This window comes from Triplophysa dalaica, chromosome 1 (assembly GCF_015846415.1).
Source record: "Triplophysa dalaica isolate WHDGS20190420 chromosome 1, ASM1584641v1, whole genome shotgun sequence".
In the NCBI taxonomy this organism is placed as follows: domain Eukaryota; kingdom Metazoa; phylum Chordata; class Actinopteri; order Cypriniformes; family Nemacheilidae; genus Triplophysa; species Triplophysa dalaica.
In genome coordinates, this window is record NC_079542.1 from 7,369,795 (window position 1) to 7,392,560 (window position 22,766).

The following is a 22,766-nucleotide window of genomic DNA, read 5'->3' on the forward strand; positions in this document are numbered from 1 at the left end:
CCTACCGCAAGCCTTATTGTGATTTATTCAAGACCGTGTACAGTACAGGTTGATGTGACGTGTGTGATGAAGCAGGCTTTTGTACGAAGGACAGCTGTGTTAGCTAGCCTGTCTAAATTATGGCCGTTTTAATCATTCTTTTGTAAGATATTGACATGAATGTCGGACAGTTGTATAGTGTACTGCTTGAAGACGTACAAGTATACGTTGAATATGTAATTCAATTTGAGTTTGAAAACGAGGGCAGCATTTCATTATTCTCAACCTTGTCCATTCACAGAAACAAAAGCTCATCTGACCATGGGGCTAGTTTGAATAATTTTGACAGGCCCTTTTAATGGGCGCGTTGTCTCTGAGCTACGAAAACAGATCACCATTGTTCACCAATATCTGTCCTGTCCGTCGCATTGTCCCCTGACATGTGAGTGGCATGCGGCCCCCAATTGCCACACGTACAGACAGTGGACACACTCACAAACGGAGAAGAGTACAGCTGCCCAAGATAGACGCAAACCGCGGGATGCCCGTCTTTAGTGATTGCTGACATCACGTGTGTGTGTGTGCGCGCGCGTCACATGCCACCTATGAATCACCACAACCTGTTGATCGCAGCCACTGAGCCAGAAGTAATTCGACAGAGTGCCGGTCTGGAAATTAAAATGACAATTTGAATTGTGTAAGGGAAAGCGGGAAACTCCGGCCAGTGAATTGGATCTCGGTGTGTGTTTGAGAGTAAATTAATGTTTTTGGAAGTCCTTATAACTGGTTTAAACCACCATGGTCTGGTCAGGGTGAGAGATTATATTAATTTATGCTTTAGTTTGACCTTGGCTTTTCTTTGGCTTTAGTTTAGCATCGGTGTAATCCTGAGTCAGCACTATGAAACCTTTATTGGGGCAGATGTTTTTATATAATATGGCAGAAATGTTTGGACATTTAAATAGTTTTCTATTTGTATATATTTTTTCCCCTATAAATATAGTGGTTGAATTGTGTCTGGACTTATTTTTGTCTTATTCTTTATGAATTATAATATTGAATACTTCATAATTATTTTTAAATACTCGAGCTCAATGTGTTGAAAGACTAATGCTTAATTTAACCTTGTCAATATTGAATACCTTATTAAAAATAATTTATCTTTTTCTTTCTGTGTATACTGCATATGTTTTTTTAGGAAGGATTTGTTTGGTTGTTGCCACAATTCTGATAACAAGGAAAAAATAAGGTGATGTCAACACCGTAAAATCATTAATCTCTCTAGTTTGTATTAATCTCAGTTGCAATGTAACACCTTTGGCTGACGGGTGCTAAAATGAATAGATATGAATAGGGTGAACTCTTGTCTCAACAACCAGTGCTATGTCAATAATATGAGTTCCTCAAAGTGTGGTGAATTTCCGCACATGCTCATAAAAATTGACCTCCAACCTAAAGACCCGGTTGCAGTTGATAGGTAGATTCCCAATTGGGTTTAGACTATAACTACTTCATAATTCAACATGTGAGCACGAGCGCTAACCATCTGTTCTTCTGTACATAATAAACACAGCGGAAGTTTTTAAGACATGTTTGTTGAACAAATATAGGCTTGGAAGAAGATAAACCATTTAAACAGTCAGAATGATTTTCAGTTACGGACTACAGGAAGTCTAAATATGCACAGCTATTAAATAAGTAATTGCATACCTGTACAGATAACAATGACTCGGAAATGTGTTAAATTAATCACTTAATAAAAAAATTAAAAATGTTTTGCCTTAACATGGTGTTTGTCCTTGTGCTTATATTATACAGCATGTGTGCAGTTTTATCATTTAAAGTGTTTTATTTATTTCAGTTGTATTAGTGTTTAATATAGAATTCAGTGGTTGTGTTTTATTAAGTTTGTTCTGATTTGTGTTCCTTTAATTCAGTGTGACACCCCTGACAAAAGAACATGACAGCTAGTGATTTACTACATGTATTGTTACTTAGTATGGCAGTGTTTGAAGTGAGAATAATGAAATTCAGAAATGAATGAATGAACCATGTTTAATGAATGATTGATGCGTTCAATTTTATGAAACTTTTTGGTGTTAATGCCACTACAAGAATGACTTTGTTGTTTTAAAGAATGGTCTTGAAATATCAATCTTCATTAAGGTAAACTGAAACTCTAAACACACTTTGCCATGTTTATTGTTTCTTAACAGGTCAGGAAGTAATCATTTGTACATCCGGACACATTACTAGTCTAAACGGCTATGGGACCATCTCACTGTGTCTACATGGTTTGGGTGAGTTTAGGTCATGACCTTTGACCTGCAACCTTTCCAGCTCAGGGTCACCGGTTTTCTTGATAGTCCTCTTTCATGCCCCAGGATGCATTGCTCTCATTCGCTCATGCGGTGCTGTCTCTTCTCACTGAGCCAGTCTGAGATCTGGTGATCACGGGAAACCTGGTCCTGCCCCACATTAATATGTTGCTATTCATGTGAGATAAGAAAAACAATGTTTGATGGATGCTATTGGCTGTTTTGTACAATTTTTGTGGTACCTTGTTGCTTATAATTGCTCATAAAGGGTCTCTAGAGTGAAGCATTCTATCATCTTTATACTGTAGAATTTTCCCTGTCGGAGGCTTGGTGTAGTGGTCTGCGCATAGTCTTACAACATGATGTGCCATTTAGCTGTCATGTGGATCTACTGTAGGTTTAAACCCGGTCTGTGTCATTCCGAAATATCATGCTCACTGGGCTTTAGTCTTGAACTGGCAAAATAGTCTTGACCCTAATGTGCAATATAATACATTGCGATGAAGATGCTTTTTGTATGTACGTATGTATGCAGTTCATATTTTACAAGTGTTAACTCTTATTTGATAATAGTATTTTACATTATATGGTATCTAAATGTTTGAGGTTTTCCCTAAATATTTCACCCAAAAATGAAAATTCTGTCATCGTATCCTCACCCTCTTTTCGTTTCAAACCTATATGGCTTTCCCTCTTCCGCAGAACACAAATGAAGATATTTGAAGAAAATTGTTAACCGAACAGTGCCAGCACCCATTCACTTCAATTGAATGGACAATAAACCAATGCAAGTGAATGGGTGCCAGTTACCAACATTCTTCAAAATATCATCTTTTATATTCTGCGAAAGAAAGAAAGAAAGTAATAGAGGTTTAAAATGACAAGAGGGTGTGTAAAGGATGAGCTATAGGGGCAGGTTTTTCCTGTGTGTAAACTATTTTTCATAATGGCAGTAGTGGTGTTTGTAGACAACAAAAGGATATTGACAGAATTTATTGATTAAGCTTTAAAGCCACACACCGTTTCAAGATTCATAAACAAATATGAAAAAAATCAAATTGGACTTTTGCAGTTACTAGGGGCATGATCACAGAGGCACTTAGCAATCCTCACTGTAGTGCTGTCAGTTTGCTGAAATTTGAAAGTTTTCTTACCCGAACACAGATTGTTATCACTTGGCGAAAAATCCCCTTTGTGCTATGAGAGCGGAAGTGACCTAGTTGGCAGCAATTTTAGCGGAAGTTCATCATCGTGTGACTGTTACCAGTGTTGTAAATAATCTCGCTGTATAAGCTTCCCCGTGGGCAGTGCAATATACGTAAATTTGTTGACTAAGCTGATGAAACTGGCGAATGCAGAAACGTTATTTGGAAACCACACCCTTCCGCAGGTAGGGGACAGGTGTACTGAGTGTGCTTGTAGCTGCTAAGAGGCTGCTCAGATAGGAGATTGCAGCGAGAGAATAATTCATCCAGTTAAGAATGGTTCTACCACTGAAATAATTTTACAGACATTATTTTAAGGTCGAAAAACGTAAAAGTGTTGCTTTAAAATGCTGCACCCACAGCTACAAAGTTGCGATCACCCACATTAGTTGCTTTGATGCATGTAGATTTAATGTAGAGACTGTACACAACACTGGTCCAGATGCACATTTCAGTTTGGGCCCCATTGTATACCATTATATACTCTATGTATTTGATTTTACCATTATAATTTTTTCCTACTATGGTTTGGTTACAAGTATTCTTCCAAATATTTTTCTCTGTGTTCAACCAAACAAAGAACTGTAAGAAATGTAAACTAGAGAGTTAGTAATTCATTACATAATTTTTTTTGAAAGTATTTATGTGAAAAAAAATCATCAATTGGAGCTGTGTGGGTTCCATTTGGCGTAATGGTCTGTATTAAAGTAAAATTCACTACATTAACTATATTTGGTGATAAAGTGCATTCTACGAGTTCATTAAATATCATATGCATGTCAAACATTAAACTGAAACAGGACAGTTCCTAATATGGACCGTATATATGCTGAACAAGCCATGTATTGCTTTACAGCTGTCTTCACATCAGGTCTACAATTAAACTGCCTTTTGCCGGCTCGTCTATGGCCGTATTTCTTTTCAAAGGACAGCTTTTGCGTTTTTGATGATAAGGTGTATATCACACAGTTGCATTGTGAGGCTTAAAGCTCTCCACCTCTGCCTTTCATCTGAGATCATAGGGCCCGGCTCTCGTATCTATGGTCCAGCCCAAGCTGATACAAGGGGGTGGTGCATGATTATCAGGTTCTGCACATGAACAGCTGGCCATGTGGAACACTTAATTCTGAACATGAGAGGGGTGGGATATCGCCACCCTCTCAATTAGACTCCTTTCATTTCCCTTTGCCGTTTTGATTGGCCCGTGGAAATTACATAATATTAAAATGGGAATGTATTACCTGACACACCTTTGCCTTTGATGCTTATTTTTTATACTTGTTTTATTGTTTGAAGGATTCTTGTCGACGCTAGTTGTCATAGTTTTTTTTTATAGGAGTCATAAAATGAAGAATCGAAGCTTTTGAGATAAAATTTTTATTGTGGGTTTTGTGTTCGTATTATAGCTATAACCCTTTAATAACTAATGATCTAGGAAGTGTTGGTAACTTGATCAAATTTTCTGCTGTACCGATCTGTCTGTGGATAACCCTCTAATACTCTAAAATCAGAACATAAAAAACAAGCATTTGACATTTATTCACTCATCTTCATCTTATACTAAACCTGAATTACTTACTGTGATGACTACAGAATTTTCAGCACATTTTGGTCATTGAATATTGTGTGATACTGTCACATTGTTTTGCGGACTTTTCAAGTAGGGTGTTTTTTTTTTAAGGATAGCAGGTTTAAAATGGGATGGAGAAACTTTTAAAGCCATTCGGTGCTGTTTATTTTGCAAGATAAATGGGCATTATTTTAAAGGCAAAGTTAACCCAAAAATGTTGTGTTCTGTTATGTTAAACACAAAGAAATATGAAAAAAACTACTATTATAGTCTACATTTACATTTAGTCATTTAGCAGACGCTTTTATCCAAAGCGACTTAAGTTCAGGGAGCAATAAATCCAACAAGGTGCCACAGAACCGTTTGGTTTCAGTCTTCTTTTGTATTCAACATAAAATATTTTTTTACAGGTTTGAAATCTCATTTTTGGTGAACAATCTCTTTAAATGTGAAACGAAGAATAAAGAAAGCCAATTTATAAAGTGAAATTGTCATGAAAAGACTGAGCACGACTTATTTTGGCACCAAAATCTTCGAATGCTACAGATGTCACAAAGCTTTGCATTTTCCCTTCAAGAGACCTTACGTAAACACCAGCTTTCTCTCCAAAAACAAAGCTTGACTTTGCCCATTTGTTGGTCAGGTCCTTGCCTGGTTATTAGGAGGTTAATGTTCAAACCGAGGGAAAATAAGGTAAAACAAGGTTACTTTTTGCTGTTTCTATAAAATGTGATCAAAAGAGCTGTGTACATTAACTGAGTAGGGCTCTGCTTGAAGCGATCACAGCCGTCTGAAGCCATGTGAGGAGTTGAGAAGCCGTGAGAGCGGCAGGTCTTTTAATCATTGACTGTAGGAATGTCTTTCTTTAAAGCACATTGTGGCTCCACAGTTCAGTGTATTTCTCACCTGGCCAGTGAATTTTTGGTTGAACAAACATGGGTTAAGCTTTTCTCACTGGAAGCACTTTGCACTTTAATCGAGTTGATACGTCTCACATGCTTCAATGCCTTAACATGAGCGCCGCCAGTGAAGAGAGAGGGTCGTTTTTAGAGATTCACCGTCATGTCACATGACTGAATGGTTGTTTAGGAAATGTGAAAGAAAGAATCGAAAATGTGTTATAGTTTTACTCTTGTTAGTGTTCAAACCTTTGACTGCTGTGAATGCTTGCAGCCTCATTTTCTGAGAATTGTCTTTGGAAACATTCTTTGTATGCAGTCAGCTGATGGAACTTTATTTTACAATTTTGCAGCCATTTGTTTGCAGGCTATGATTAAACATCAGGGAAAGAGACGTCATGTGATCGCTTCGCATCAGCTTCTTTGGCCCTCATTGTCCCCACCTTCATGCTTTTGATCATAAGCTCTTCAGGGCTGAAGAATGGAGAACTGTGACGACTCGCATCTCCCCTTCAGAAAGCTGTCAGTCAGAACCGCTGTGCCAGCCTGGCGGTCATTCCCCTGTGATCGATTCGGCCTGACCATGGAGCCTCTGATGCATCACCGCAGGACTCTTTGTAGCCCTTCCAGGTGTAATGTATACAAAGGTTAGGAGGCCAACTTTCAGTTTGCACTTGCCAGAGTAAACTTTCCAAATTTCCAAAATACAGCTGTGAATGGCTGTTTTCAAAAATAGTTTGACCTTTTTAAAGTTTGCCTCATTGTATTTTGAGGGAATGTGTTTCATTGTTTATTTTCCTGTTGGGCTCATAAAGAAAAGTGTGAATGAGTCACATCATCAAAAGATCATCGACGTGATTCTTCCCCACAGTCTAAAGTTACTTTATGATGTCAGTAACATCCGCAAAGATCATACTTATGTTTATCCTGTTGCCATTATAAGTAAGTCAATTTTTTTTATACATTTTAATTGTTCAAGAACATTTTTATTTACGACTCTAAACATGCGCCTATTACAAATGTTTTTTTTTCTTTTAATTTTAAATATGCAACTACTGCTTGCAGTCCGTTAGGCAGGAAGTTTTTCAACAATATTCTTATTTTTACTTTCTGTCCCTGTGAACCAAATTTCGGGCTGAGTTCGCACAGACAGTGTGACCTGCACAGAGACCATCACACAAATGAACAATGTGTGAAATTCATTTTGGCCAGCCACAACATAAATGTTTTGTAATATCGCAAGTCCCTTGCGGTTATTTTTATGTACGTTATTCCATGTTTCTCACAGTACAATCTACCTGGGCTGGTGATATCTAATGCACTCGCTCACATCTGTGAGAACTTATCATTAACTAACCTTTATAGAAGTCTTTAAAGATATTTCTATTATGCGGAAGCTGATTTGGACATGTGAATGAGTGACTGGGTTGCTGTGGAAATGTCATAGATTGATGGGTCATGAGTTTTAGCATGTGCTAAAAGCTGTATTCTCTTCAGAAGTTAGTGCTTATTGGGAATGTGTGTAATAAACTTTATCAAATGTTTTAATGCTGTACAGCTTTTTATTCTGAAGGTTATGAATGGTGCGTCTATTTACACAAAACGAAACAGAAAGTATCCGTTTGATGATACAGAGGATGATAAATCCATTTTATTTCCTGATAAGAAAAGTCAGTTCGTATTGATATAAGCGCTTTATTGATAAGACAAACGGGTTATGTAATTTGTCCTACATTCTCATTGTTTTCTCAAAACATCATGTACATTAACTGTTATTTTTTTTTATTTTTTTTGAGCGACAGTGCATCGGTGTTTGCAGGGTGGTCGCTATGCTGTTGAATTAGTTGTGTATTTTAATATGTTGCATGCAGTTGCTTGGGTGGTGTGGTGTGGGTGGATTACAGTAGGAATAGTTTGTCACCTTTTATATTTGCCGCAGCTAATCCCTAAGCAGCTTGTACAAGGGTTGTACGGTATAATATATTGCCCTTTATTATGCAACAAGTATAGTTAGCTTAATCTACTTCATCATGACACTTCTTTAAGTGGAACTGGTTTCAATTGTACGAGTCTCAATACTTTTGCACTTAATCTGCACAGGCCTTGATTTTAAACGGAACTGTGCTGTCCTCTGATAATATTAATCTTAAACTTGGCAGAATTGATTAGTTGGTTGACAAATTATCATTTAGTGTTGATAATTCGTCAATGCTGCATTGTTCTGGCCGGCTGTTCCGGGCTCTGCCTGGCTGTCAGTCTAATGAGCAAAACTTAAATGTGCTCAAATGGTTTGTTTCCTGACCTGTCACTTTGAGGGAAACCTTACACTCCGTGTCGCTGACCGAACACATTTTTTTCCGAAGGCAGACCTCTATCACCTGACTGCTGTGTTGCAATGGGTGTTGTGTTATAATGACATTTTCATCTCAGCTGAATTCAGCTGCCCTTAGCTCAGACCTGATAGGAGCTAACTAGGCTTTCATCCACCCACAGAGCAATAGAGCGGCTATTGCCTTTGTTCTCCGAGGTCCTTCCCAGTCCGAGGCACAAGTGACTTGGCAAAATGTCTCCTCCCACAGATTATATACCCGAGTGACGGAATACAATTTAACATATTTATTTGTAATTATCCGATGCACCATGAATAATGCTATTGCTTTAGGTGGTTTTAAAAAATCAGGTTTAGGAAATATAATCTAACAGCTTGGAATATGTTTATAATAAATACTGTTTTTGTATTTTGGAAAAAAATTGACAAAAATGACAGATTTCCATTTAATGCATTTTAGATATTTCCTCATGGGCACCAAAAGGGCATCGGCTGTATTTCTAACAGTGAGTGTTTGCACAAGGATGATTATGCATGTGTTTTTCTTGTCTCCAAAAAATGTTTGCAGATGTTAAATGATAATTGGATGATTGCAAAGGTGTTGCGTATCAGACTGAATAGTTCCTCTAAATGGTGGTGGCGAGGGGGGGTTTACCCACGGGGGCCAGCACGGGGTAGCAGAGAAGATCAAGGGTAACCCGGGACATATTAGAGGTCAACGCTCTAACACCCAGTCTTGCCAGGCAACCACTCCTGGAATGTTCTCACGGGCTGCTCAGGGGAAGTCAGGAGCCCCCCACAATTGGCCAAGAGTTAATATTGGCCTTCCGGGCCAAAGGTTAAATTTGGAGAGGTCAGGCAGGAGTGGAGGAACGAGCTGGTTTGTTGAGACAGTGCCCCGGTTTTTATAAACTGCTCCTCAGAAGTGCAGGCTAAAGGGGGGCAGTGTGAAGACTAATGTTCTCCTGACTTCAGAACACCCATTGAGCAACAGCTGGCTTTGGAGTTGGGTTACCTCCTTCATACTGTACAATAGACAAACCAGCACTGTCAAGCATATGCGGACAGATGTTCGTGCCATAAACAGACTCGATTGTTAGTCCTGGACAGCAACAACTCAAAACATTTGTTTATTGTAGCACTGATGAAGATCTGCTTGTTGCATCTATTATCTGACCATTCCATCTCACTCATTACATTTTTATTTTGTTTATTCATTCAATCACCTAATGCATTCATTCTTTTAAACATTTAGTCAAAAAATAAACTACTCATTAACCTAATTGTTAATACATGCATTCATTCTGCACTCTTTTCTACACACAGTTGCTCATGTGATCTTCAAAGAAACAAACTAATAGCCTTAAGCCCTCCCTCTGCCATTGGCTCATGTTTCTCTACAGTCTGGAATGTATGAATGGAGGACTCTTCATATCAGCAACTCACTCCTTCATTCACAAATGTTTATGCCATCAGTCACCTGACCTGCACTGTTCAAACAGGGGCGGATGCCAACGCAGCGGAACTTAAACATTTAGTTCTATTATTAATGTTTAGCTTTGCTTCATTATGTATTAAACATACCGGATGAACAATACAAACAGTGTAAACCGCTCATCATTTCCTCCTACAGTATATCTGGCCTCGGGGAGATCTGAGAGGAAGATGAGGGTCCATTTAGCTGATCAAGACATATAGGGGAGCATAACCTGGAACCAAGGCACTGCACGTGTTTGATTTGACATAAGTCAATTGGTTTGCTGTTATTATTATTATCGTGCATTATGTAACCTGGAACACCTGTTCTCGTAGCGGCTGGTAATGCATGTGAAATTGAATGCCATTTAAACCATAACTGAAGATATTTTAGAGGACACTTCTGTGGCTTTTATCACCAACGTTTTTTCTTGTCTGCAGATATGCTTTACTACGGGGCGTGTTCACACAAAAGCCCATTAATTGTGCATGTGCAAGTCCGTCTCAGAGAAAAGAAAATCCCTGTCATATTTACACAAAGCAGTCATGATGAACGTGTCTCTCATCACCTGCCCTTGTATTCTTCTCCAGATTGAAGGATGATTTGAATGGCCGCCTAAACAGAACACGACGTCTTTGTCTGCGTCAGAAATGGCTTTTTAACGAATCGTTCAGGTTTTTGGTCATGCAAACAAGAGCCTGATCTCGGGTCAGCTCTGCGACCTTTGCTTGACAGATTGCACCTGGTTTTAGGGGTAATGTAAACCTTGTTTGTTGGTGGCTCTTCATAATTATGTGCAGCTGCTTCTTGCTCTGTTGTGTGTCCGCAGGCCCGTCGGGTGCTGGCCTGAGGTGAGCCATAACAAACGTTGCAGACCTGTCACCCCTCCCTGTCTTGTGCCATACATCTTCCCAAGGTCATGCAGAGGTTCCAGCTGTCCCACTGCTCTGAGGAAATGCTCGAATCTGACATCAAACCAGTGGCTGGCTCACACTTTGCTTCGGTAGCTCAGATTCGTGGTAGATGGAAATGTTGTCTCGTTAACCTTTCCATAACTGCAGCGAGATAAAAATGTCACCTTGAATGGGCAAATGTTCCCAGTAATGTGCTTTTGGACATGTGTGCATTTTTTTATACATTTTTACAATTATTGAACATGGTACATCAGCCAGACCTTTTTTCAACAATTAAAAACAAATGTCCACAGTATCAAAGAGGACAAATCTGTAAATCTGACCACACCAACCAAATTACCCCTCCCCTATTCAGGAAAAGCCCTGAAAAGACAAAAACAGTTCCACTCTCCAGGACCCACGATTGGAAGATGGGGGCTTGAGTTTAAATGTTACCCTCGTTTTTTCCCCATTCAGGCAGTAAAAGACAATGGCCTGCAAATCTTGAACCTGGGACCCGTCACTTCAAATAACCTCTGAGGAGGATCTGATGTGACATCTTGGTAACCATAAAAAAAAAAGAAAGCTTTAGACATCACTATCAATACCGCGATTCTCATAGTGCACAGTCTACATCGTGCCGAATGCAGACCCTCACAGAAGAGGACGTAACATCAGGACATCATTAGTGCAATGTCAGTGAGCACACCCACTGAAAAAATTGGGTGTTGGGTGGTTTGTGGTGTGTGCTTATCAGCGACTGGCAAAGCTAAAGCCCTTTCTTGCGGTTCTCGGGAATGAGTTTTTTTGATATCATCACATGTCACAGCTTGGATAGCAGTAACACGATATGAATCATTTTCCTCGGTGGGACAGTGGAAGGTTGAACGCTCTTGGCGTTTCCAGATGTCCAAATGTTTTAGTTTGATTACAGTTATAACGAAAAAATAAGTTAAAGAGTTTACATGGAGCATTCTGGTTGTGTAGCATCATGTTGCGTAGCTTGTCTGCCGTATAATACAGACTTTATTCCAAGACTTTTAAAATCAGAGCCTGACTTTTTTAGGACTTTTATATCTTGAGACTTTATTGTCTTTTAGCTTCTTTTGGCTTGTTTGTACTGAGATGTGAGATGTTTGCAAGAGTAAATAGATACTAATGTCTTCTTTTTGTTTATATATGTGGGTGCACATGAAACAAGAAACCTGTTTAGATTAGCACCTATAGAAGATTGGCAGTGTTTTTTTTACTAACGGGCACAAACTACAATGTCTCCTCAGTTAATAACAGACATACTCGAGTTTCTTTATTGTGAAATTCACTGTGCCAGATATTGCGACGTATGTGTATTCACAAAAGGTCCTCTAGGTGGTGCTTGTATTCCAGTTGCTTTGATTAGATGGCTGAACAAGATGAACTAGACAGAAGGTAGGACACACATTGCAGTCACAAACTCAATGTCACCTCTTAAAGTTTTTTGTTCAGGTGAAGTAGGCTGTTTTAGTGTATAGCCTCACACAATGAAGTGCTGGACTTGAGATGCATGAACCAGTCTAAACACTAGACGTAAAGTACAAAAGCATGATAGACGCTTGTAAGTTTTTACGTGTTTCAGGGATCGTTTCACTTACAATACAAAGGAGAATAATACAGAGAAATCTGCCATAATTTTGTCACCCTTATGTCATCGACAACATGTACTGTATATGACTCTTGCGGATCACAGAAGAAGATATTTTGAGAAATGTTTCCATGTGCTTTCATGTCCATAGTGAAAATCAATAGAAGCCAGTGTTGTTTGGTTACCAACTTTCTTTAAAATGTCTTCTTTTGTGTTCTGCTTAAGAAAGTCATACAGGTTCGAACCGACAAGAGGGCGAGTAAATTATGAGAAAGTTTTCATTTTGGGTGAAGTAACCCTTCTTGTAAACTACAGTGTGCATGCTTCTCTTTCTCACTGTGTAAAGTACAAAGCCGTGACCTCAAACAGGCCCTTAATCTATAGCATCCCTAATAATGGCCAGAAGCACAGTAAGACTACAATACACCAGTCAATGTTCTTCACCAAGCTCAAAACAGAATGTGGAATTTAGTTTTCATGAACTCCAAGCTTTTCCCAAAACCAGCTTGTTACTCTTCATATAAATAGACTTTCCCCCATCTCTACCTTAAGATGCTTCAAATCTGAAGGAATTTCAAGCATTGATCTTTCATCAGACAGGAGTATCTGCCAGCAAGCTCAAGGAACCTTCCTTTTACCTCAGTGAGTCTGGAGATCGTCTTCATGTCTTATGGACACGCACTTATTTGTAAGAGAATCTCCGTACGTATTTTTCTCATCAGTTTGTTTACTTTATGCTCAAATGTGCCTTTTGTTGAGAAACGGTGCTGTGTGTGTATATGTGTGTGTACGTGTGCATGGGGGTGGCGGGGTTCGACAGCATTCCTTGGTTGATGCATGCCTGTCTCCGTACACCCCTCCCTCGTGCAGGCTGCTTCCCCCGCCTGGTTGTTTCTCCAGGTTCTCATGGGACGGTAATCTACAACAAAGGCTTCTCAGCCCACACACTAGGCAGTGTAATGCTCCCACGTAAGCTTTCAGCGCATTGCACAGCAGCCCGTGCTCTGTCGCGTACCCTAGTCCAGTCCAGTGTGCTTCGTTACCTGATCAGGTAATGGTCACATGCATGGACATTTTTGTACAGCATGTCGTTTTTAGGACAAATTATTGCCGAAAACTGATTTGTGTATGCATTATGTGAAAAAGACAAGTCAGGAGATTCTTAAAGCGCATCGCAACTTCCTATGTCCATCTCAGAAACCCATTTTTGTGCTAAGCCGCCCCATCTTCTCTTTCTCTTTTTATCCTAATTTCCATCCGCTGGATGCTTTGGTGGATGTGAGATATAATGTTTCTCCTCATTCCACTACAGTGCACAGGAGCAATTCTTTAAAACCATCAGTTTTCACTCAACAGAGCGATTATCGTCAAATCTTTCTCTTTTCAAGTGTGTGCTTGCAGAAGCGTGTTTGTTATCATTCCCACATAAGGATTGTTCTGGTTTTGAAACCTCCGCCCATATGAGCCCTATAGATCGACTCCTCTTATGACAGTCGCACAAGTCATTTGGTCTTTTTTCCTCATTTTTTTGGGGGGGTGGGAGGTAGTGCGTAGCATTCACCAGGCAGTGTTGAAAAGACTGTACAGAAAGGTCCTGTTAAGACAATCTGAAACCCCGCTCTGCTGTCCGTGTCCCACATGCATCCTTCTATTGTCGCTTCTGAGGAAAATTTGAGATTTAATGTTTTTTGCAGAGATTTCTTCTGGAATAGAGAATAAATGACTAATCTGTATGACTTTCTTTCTTCCATGGGAAAAAGGGGAGATTCACATTGACAGGTTTTAAAGTTTTATGAAAGGTCTGTAGAAAGTGAAGTAGTCTTAAAAAGTGTTTTAAATGCGATAGCTTTTTGTGCACATTTGGAGACTTGCATGAGGTTAAATGATGCTAAAGATTGTATTTGTATTACATCTTCTGATGCGTTTATTGGCATTATGCCTTGGCAATATACACTTTAAAAGATTGCCAGAATGTAGGAATTGGTTGAATTGCGCAGTTAAACAAATGAGCAAAAATGGAAATGCTGGGCTTTACTGCTTGCACAGCTTTTTGCCTTTCAGTTCCTGATTCCTTTAAAGTGGTTGCACAATAGTTTCAATGAAGAACAAATGGCACATGTGAAAGGACCCTACAGCATTTTGTGAATGGGGATGGGGATAAGAAACTGCTGGTGTGATGATCCTCGACTGTGATTGGTTGTTCCTTCAACCACGTATGTAGTTTTTGACTGGATGACTGAAGAAGTTTTTGCCCTTGGCCAAAGAGACATGGATTTGTTGTGTTCCCATACTTCAAGGATACACACTGCAAGAGACATGTGAAATGCATCCTTTCAACTTGCACCCACCTAGTTTGAGAGCTCTCCTCTGGAGGAAAAGGAGATCATTATTCCGTTTCTACTGCCGTTTAGAAATCGAGAATATAGAAAGAGGAAATTTGGTTTAAATGCTTCCTTTGTCTGACCACATTCATGTCAAGGGTTAATTTGGGGATTTTGCACTTCTGTGTGAAATGCTAACTGATAGACGATTGAAAACCAGATGGTAATTATTCTGCTATCCTTCAGAAGGTACATTATGAATGATTATGTTTATTTAGAGTCCAGTGGATACAGTATTTCCTTCCTGTTTCTCATTTAAAGAAGCTTGGCATAAATGCAGTTAATTTCTCGCTGATCTAACAAAATGTGCATCCAAAGCACTGGAGCTAAATTTGTATTTAACCTTCAGGATTACTCGCACATGTCTCAGGTCTGTACTTTGTCTCTGGGTTTAGACCGCTATAACCCTTCAACTCTGACCTTGTTGGGACCTTTGCTATCTTGTTTCTGAGACAGTCCATTGACCTGAAAAAGTGGGACAGTGGATCTGCAGGAAATGATTCCGTTGAAGGTTTCAGGGTTATAATCTTTACTCGCAGTGATGGGTCTCGCACATGTTTAAGAAGATCTTGCTATTTTTAGAAGCATTAAATACTTACTTTTAAATGCAAGTACAAACTTAAAGGGACAGTTCACCCAAAAATAAATCCTCAAATAAGACATCATTTACTCGCCCTTGAGTTGGTCCTAATCTTTGCTCTGATGAACACACAGAAAGTTAGTTGGAAGAACGCTTTTAACCAAACAGTTCTTGGCAACCATTGACTACAATAGTAGGAAAAATTACAATGGTAGTCAAACATTCCACCAACTTTTTGCTTTCTGACATTCTGGAAAATGTCTTCTTTTGTGTTCAACAGAACAAAGAATTTACAAAGATATTTTTCCTTCTATGGTAGTTGATGGTGGCCAAGAACTGTTTGGTTACATGCAGTATTCCGTTGGGTGAGCAGTTCCTTTAATGAGTGAAAATGGAGCACTTTAAGTGTAATTAAATAAAGTGTATTTTAGTGAACCATTTTTTTCCCTGGGTTAAGCAACAGTCCTGCTTATCAAAAACATCTTCCTTGCTGACATAGAACTGTCATTGTATTTGTAGCTAGCGGTTTTACAGGTTAAATGTTTATTTAGACCAAGGTTACTTGTCTTTCAAGTTTAAGATATAACCTTAAAGGAGGCATGAGTTAAAATCACAATTTTAACCCGAGCTTTTGTTTTATAAGAGGGAATCCTATTCACGCGAACATCATGTAAGTGTTTGAACTGAAAAACGCCCTTGTTTCTAAGATTACATCTGTTATTGACACCAGGCCCAGCGAACGCCAGGTTTTTGAATGCACCTTTCTGGCGACATTGATAGGTTGAACAACTGCCTCTACAGAAAAATATCAACGACTACATATCTAGTCCTGCACACTGGTTCGTGCATGACAATTGTAAAGTAACATGATCTTAAGCTTGTGCGAATCAGCATCTCTATGATTTGGCAGGCTCATATATAATCTTTCAAGGTTTTAACCGCCGTTTGCGAATAATGGAGGCTGATTTGGTATCATTTCGGGTGCTGGGTGATATCGATAAGTTACCAGGAGTCTCCCGTTTGTTTATTTATCATGGAAACTCTCGTAACATTTGAGACCTGCGATCGCAGTGATCTTTTGTCCGGTTTGCGGTCATGGGTCTCAAATGCTGACAGGTACGGTCATATATCATTAAACACCATACAACAATAGGCTATACAAACTATACGCAAAGCCTTGCCATCACATCCGGGAAATAAGTCCGTAAATTTGAGTAAAATCATCCCTTGCGAATGCGTCACATAAAATACTGATGTGGGGAGGTAATTTATAAATCACAGGAGGTCTCCAGATAATACTAATGCCGTGCGAAAACTGTGAATGGTGCTAATGTGTAACCTGACGTTACATCTCTTACCAAATTAATAGAGGTCTCAAACTAGGCAAACTGCTATCCAATCAAAGCAGTGGGCGTTCACTTATAAAGTCTTCAATGTGGCACGCCCATTAAAACCGAGTGTTCGCAGAGCTGGCCTCAAAATAGCTCGCCTCAAAATGTAGAAAATAGCTTTTTACTTCTTGATTTTGATGTTTGTAAAATGAATGTAAAAATCACACAAATGTCATAACTAGACCTCATACAACAGTATAATTCAATAAACAAGGCCAGTTCACGAGACTTTTAATAAGTCCTTGTTTTCCTGTTACTTGTTTTAGCATAGTAAAGTTTCGCGGCTATACATACAGTAAGTAATTATAACTGTGTGTGTGGTTTTTGCTTTATTTCTTTTAATTCTAATAGGTTTATCAGTTGCTGGTCCTTGTAGTATTAATGATACTTAACATTTTGGATGCAAGTATTTTAGTTATATCATAGAACACATGTTTGTACAGCTTCAGTAGATTATACATTTGTTTTTTGGGTGGGATGTTTTGAAGTGTGATAAGAGCCACCTAACAGGTCTGCCTTGACAGTGGCTTTTAAAATCTTGTCATTTTTTTACTTCTCGTACGCAGCTAATAACCAAATAGACAATGAAACCGTGGCAATGAAACAATGTGTGGCAATGGCATCTGTGAACAATTTCTGGTGTTACCAGACATGTTTCTGTATTCGTTGACTTGCGGAGAACAGTAATAAGTCTATTGTTTTGTTGACCTGTTGTAAATAAAAATGTTAGAATGCTCCAGTAAAATTCAAGTTTTTAATAGTTATTTAAAAAGTATCTTTTTTGGGCGGAGGTAGAGGATTGAATCGTGCATGTACAGATAAAATGAGATGTACAATGGGAGAAAATGATGAGGTAATAAATAATAGAGGCCTAGCCACAACATGTCGCTCTCCTGTGTTTTTGCCTTTCTGACCTATATAAAGCCCTTGCGTTTTCCTTCCTGCTGGAGCTCCTGACATTGAAAGAAAAGACATTTGCTTTGGTGTTTTTAAGATACTTGAGTTATGACACATCATGCTTCTGCAAGCCAGGGACATGCTCTGCCGAGTACTCAAGGGTGTAGCTGTTTGTAGAGGGCTGATATGACTGTAGCAAATACAACAAAGAGAAACTGAAGATTTTGAAGTGTGCGCGAGCGGTGAAATTTCCCTTAGCCAAAACAATGTCTCGTCTCCCTGAAAAGGAGAACAGACCAGTCAGAAAAAATGATTGGGGTGCGAGAAAGGGTGTCATGGAGAGGGAGAGAGAGAGCAAAAAAGGCCCTTGTCCAGACGGCGAGCACATGCTCGTGTAACAGGAGTCCCGAATTCCACAAGTCTTACTGATCTTTTACTTCCCATTAAGCAGGGTAGAGAAAGAGAGGCAGATAGAGAAAGTGTGGAGAGAGAGAAAGAGAGTGGGTGGGTTTAGTGGGGTAAAAGGGGGCAGGCGAATCTGATCAAATATCAAGTGGGTGACTTCTACCAGCTTTCTCAAAGCCTCGGGAACATCTGATTGGATCTGATTTCCAGCTAAGGCCCCTCTGATGTGGCGCGTTCTTGTGAAAAATTATGAAATGAGCTGCTTAGGTCTTACCTGCAGGAATGTTGCTCTGCAGCTTGCATCCACTGTGGGGTCTCTATTGTTGTTGTTTGTTTTGCTCTTGTTCTTCTGACTTGTGTCCTTGCTTTTGTGGATATCTGGACCTTGTCACTAGCTGCTTCCCCTTGTTTTTCCCTTATGGCACGAAGAAGGGCGTGCAAGATGGAAACAAATTTGCTGCATTCATGCTGCTTTTCTACATTTTATTAAAAATAGTTTACATTCCAATTAATATGTCAAGTGGTGTAACTTTGGTGTAAACACCTTGAAATACATATCTTTTCTAGACATTTTTGCCCCGTAGTGCAAATAAAAAATATATTTTAATAGAAAAAATGTAAGCATGTTAAGCATTTTGAAACATTATATGTATCATTTTGGATTTTGCAAAGGTCCAATGTGTAATTATTTGGAGGATCTTTTGTCAGAAATGCAATATAATATACATAACTATGTCTTCAGAGGTGTGTAAAGAACTTTCATAATGAAGCGTAATGTTTTTAATACCTTACAATAAGCTATTTCTATAACTACATACACCGCAGGTCCCCTTACATGGAATTTGCTGTGTTGTTTCTACACTAGCCCTAAAGAGCCGTTTCAAAGTACTTCAGAAGGGAGGGGTGTAGGGAGCCGTTGGTTGCAATTCCCAACCTCACCGCTAGACGCTGCTAAATTTCCTACACTGGACCTTTAAAATAATTTAATTTATAAAAAGGATTTTAATTAGACCCATGAAAACCAGCTGCAGCTACTGGGCTACTGAAGTCATCTGTTGGTTGAAGCTTATTCTCACGATCAGCCGTATGAGGTCTGTGTTGTTGTAAGTTATAGAAAGTAGAGGATCTGCACCTCATGGAAACACTGAAAGTTGCTTTAGGTTCAAATCCCTTTTTATTTTGTTTGGGTGTGTGGTCTGGTACAATAGTGGGTTTCATTAGGGTCTCAGATCTTGAAAATAAGTTGAAACAAGGCTGTTGTCCTTAAGGGCAGGAGAGTTGCAGACAGACTTCCTTAGCTTGAAGGGATATGTATGTCAATTGAAAAGTAACTGCAGTAAATGCAGCTCCCAGCTAATTTTTCATGCATTGGAAGACAGGGAATTAAGAATTAGTTGCAGTCCATATGTGAAAATGAAAAGAAGTTTGAATGCATGCATTGTAATGCATTTGTCAAATGATGAACCTTGCCTTTGTTTTCTTTTCTATTCATAAATATCCAAACATCATGAAAAATAAGTGTTTTTCATTTGTTTTAACATTTTTGCCAATGGATTAAGAATTCTCTAACTAAATAAATATTTACTTTTTACTTTTTTGTAGGGAAACACATTCTTTCACTTTCATACCCAGCCATTTATCGGGTCATAATAACAGTTATCATAGTATATTATGAAGGTATTATTTACTTAACAACGTGAAACATGAAACCAATTAGATTAATAACAGTCTCAAATGCTTCTCTCCTGTCTTATCTTGTTGCAAATGTTTGTGTCTTTTATTTCACGCATATGGCAAAACGAAGCGTCCCAGACATCAGCTGGGTTTGACTTCCTGGAGGCCTCGTCTTCGCCAGGTCTGGGCTGTTGGCTCTGGGTAGGAGGAAGGGTTGAGGTTATAAGGGACAATAGGCACAAAGCCATTGACAAAAATAGCCAAATGTCATTAGGACTCGGTAGGAAATCACATGTGGCTCTAAGTGGGAACCAACGACAGACATGCTGACAAAATCAGCCCGAGGAGAGGGAGGTTTGCTTGAGGAAGAAAAAAAAGAGTGAAAAATAAAAGCCGCTGCAACTGGTTTCTACCCATCCAGTTTTGTGAATGAATGCTTTCCTCCCTCGCTCATAAAAAGATTAGGTCATTTAGGGTATCGTTGTTTTATCTCAAATCCTGTTTTGTAGTTTGTAGGGTGTCTCCTGTGTGCTGTATACATAGGTTTTCTCAGTGAAATGCAACGGTGCTGGTCTAATGCTTTAAAAGCCTTTTCATAGAGGGTTACAAAAGGGCAAGTTCTCATGCAGTAACTACACGTGGGAAGTAAAAAAGTAAGGCAGAGTTGAAATCGCTCTGGCATTGTTTACATTGTAAATTAATCCTGGTTTACAATTCAGATCTTTAGCACTGTCCACACTAAGTGATCAAATTAGATTTGTTGTTCAGGGTTTGGTTTAACAAACATCACATTATGCTTTAAAATGAGATTTTTATCATTTTCACTACAAGTCCCAACAAGTGTTGGAGTGGGTGGGATAAAGTGTTAAAAACGTTTCATCTCAACAAGAATCCTCAGAAGAACCGAAAGAAGATAAAAATGATGAGCCGCTGCCCCAAAGACCGGCTATCTCAGGTATTTTAAAACAAAAGATCCTGGGCAGACATCTCTGACAGTCAATCTTTCCAGCTACGAAGCCCTGCTTTAGGTTATGAACAACCATGTAATTTAGTACAGCTCGACACTAAGCTGAAAGGCACAGGCATTCTGTAAAATAATATGACGGCAAAATGCGTCACCTCCCATGTTAGGCCTAGTGAAGTATCTTTTCTACTTTCTCTGACATTTTCGGCCCCTGTATTCTATCTGCTCGCACACTGACACATTTAAACCTTCATTGTTTGTGGAATTAACAGTGTGATCTGTCAGAATGACTTTTGCCCCAGTGTGGTGGGAAGGCATCATAAGCGCTCTGCCCCTGGGCTGAATCTACATGGTATGTGCATTAAAGCAGACCTCATTTCCTTCATTTGTACGGGGAGGCAGTCATCCCTAAACCAAATCAAAGCACACTGTGCTCCTTTAGGAAATATGTAACTGAGGGAGCAGTGACTAATGCCTAATATGCCAAAAATGAGTGTTAAGACGATCAGTGTCTGTTCTCTTCGACACCTTTCGCTATAGGTACTGAAATTTGAACGTCTGAGGATGATTCGTCATTGTCAAAAGAAATTACCCAAGTGTGACCTGGCCTGTCACATTGACACCAGTGCTTACCTCCCATCTGACGACCACCCCCACTTTGCTTCGTCTTGGAGAAAGGTGAAAGTATGAAGATATTCAATCGATATGTTTTCAGTTTTTTATGTGTTATGATGGAATATGGAAAAAGTAAATGGAACGATGTGGCAACAGACTTTTTTCGAACATTTCTTAAAATCACTTATTTATTTACCAAACCATTAAGGAACCTGAATTGTAAAGTGGAATTCCTTAGATCCCATTTATTCTCACTCCTACCAACCACTTGTGATGGTTATTAATTGTCTTTAAAGAACAGCCAACAGAGTCGATCTGTAGGCTACAAGCCTCTGCCTCAAGAAATTGAAGGGATTGGCTATTGGCCAACACACTTTAAACCCTGCTATCTTGTGACTTAGTTATGCACGTGTTTGAGACTGAATGTTGATGTTGAGACACGATGTTGATTTAGAGTGTTTCTTTAATAAGATGATGGAGATGAGAGGACATTAACCTGATTGACCTGCAGTAAAACGAAATAAGGTGCACTGATAAAATATTCATCACCTTTTTTTGAGTGAAAGTGACTTATTCGTCAGATATGGTGACCCGTACCCGAAACGTGGTCTCTGCATTTAGCTTATCCAGTGAGTATTGAACACTCGCACACTCGGAGTAGTATGCAACTATCACTGCAGCGCCCTGGGATCAAGGGCATCTCAATCGTTACCCGACGGCCTTGAGAATCGAACCGGCGACCTTCTGGTCACAGTCCAACTCTCTAACCATTAGGCCATGACTGCTCCATTTTATTCCATCAAAGAAATTTGGAGAATAGCCCCGTTTGCACCAAGAACAACTATATTAGCGTCCACACCAATGGATATTTAAGGTCCAATGTGTTTTTTGGAGGATCTATTGACAGAACCGACGAGTGGCTAACATGCTTTAGCGCTCATCATCTGGAAAAATCATTCTGAAAGTGATCCCATTGATATCATTCCTCTGTGTTATCTTGATAGTTGTGGATGCTGATATTCTCATAAATTTAGATTTAACTTTATCTCTTTAGATATCACTATCATCATCATCCTTTGTGCGGACGGGCATGTTGGAACCTGTCAAAAGCATTTTGAACCCAAACCAAACAAAAATGAATAATAGTTTGTATTTTACTTTTAAAGATGACTTTTACAAGAATGACAATATAATAAACATCATAATTAAAAACCTTAGAAATTATAAGAAAACTCAACAACAGATTTTTGGTTAAAAGATTTAAAAAGATACATTTAATATAACATTCTTTTGCACTACAATATAAACTGGACAGGTTCCTGACAGAGTTCATTTTAGGTGTATGACCCAGATAGGTTGTTTTTCAACCCTGTGTTCTGGTTAAACCAGAAAACATTACCAGACCTAACAGACCTGAGCGTAAACCATGTGTATGATAAGCTCTTTTCTATGAACTGAACTGAGATGCAGATCTTGTTCGAATTCCAATTTAATCAACATTTCCTCTTTTTTAAAGTTTTTAACCTATTGAAATCTTTAAAAAGAAATTGGTAGGATAAATATTTGTC

The 22,766-nt window shown here is 39.0% G+C and overlaps 1 protein-coding gene across 2 annotated transcripts in view; it reads left to right on the forward strand.

Moving 5' to 3' along the window:
• Window positions 1–22,766, forward strand: part of ccnd1 (cyclin D1) — a 104,751-nt gene that overhangs the window by 3,979 nt on the left and 78,006 nt on the right. For both annotated transcript variants that reach the window (XM_056750795.1, XM_056750803.1), the window contains exon 2: window positions 2,196–2,279. In XM_056750795.1, the coding sequence (XP_056606773.1) occupies window positions 2,247–2,279 (33 nt within the window). In that variant the 5' untranslated portion in view covers window positions 2,196–2,246. The remainder of the gene's footprint in view (window positions 1–2,195; window positions 2,280–22,766) is intronic.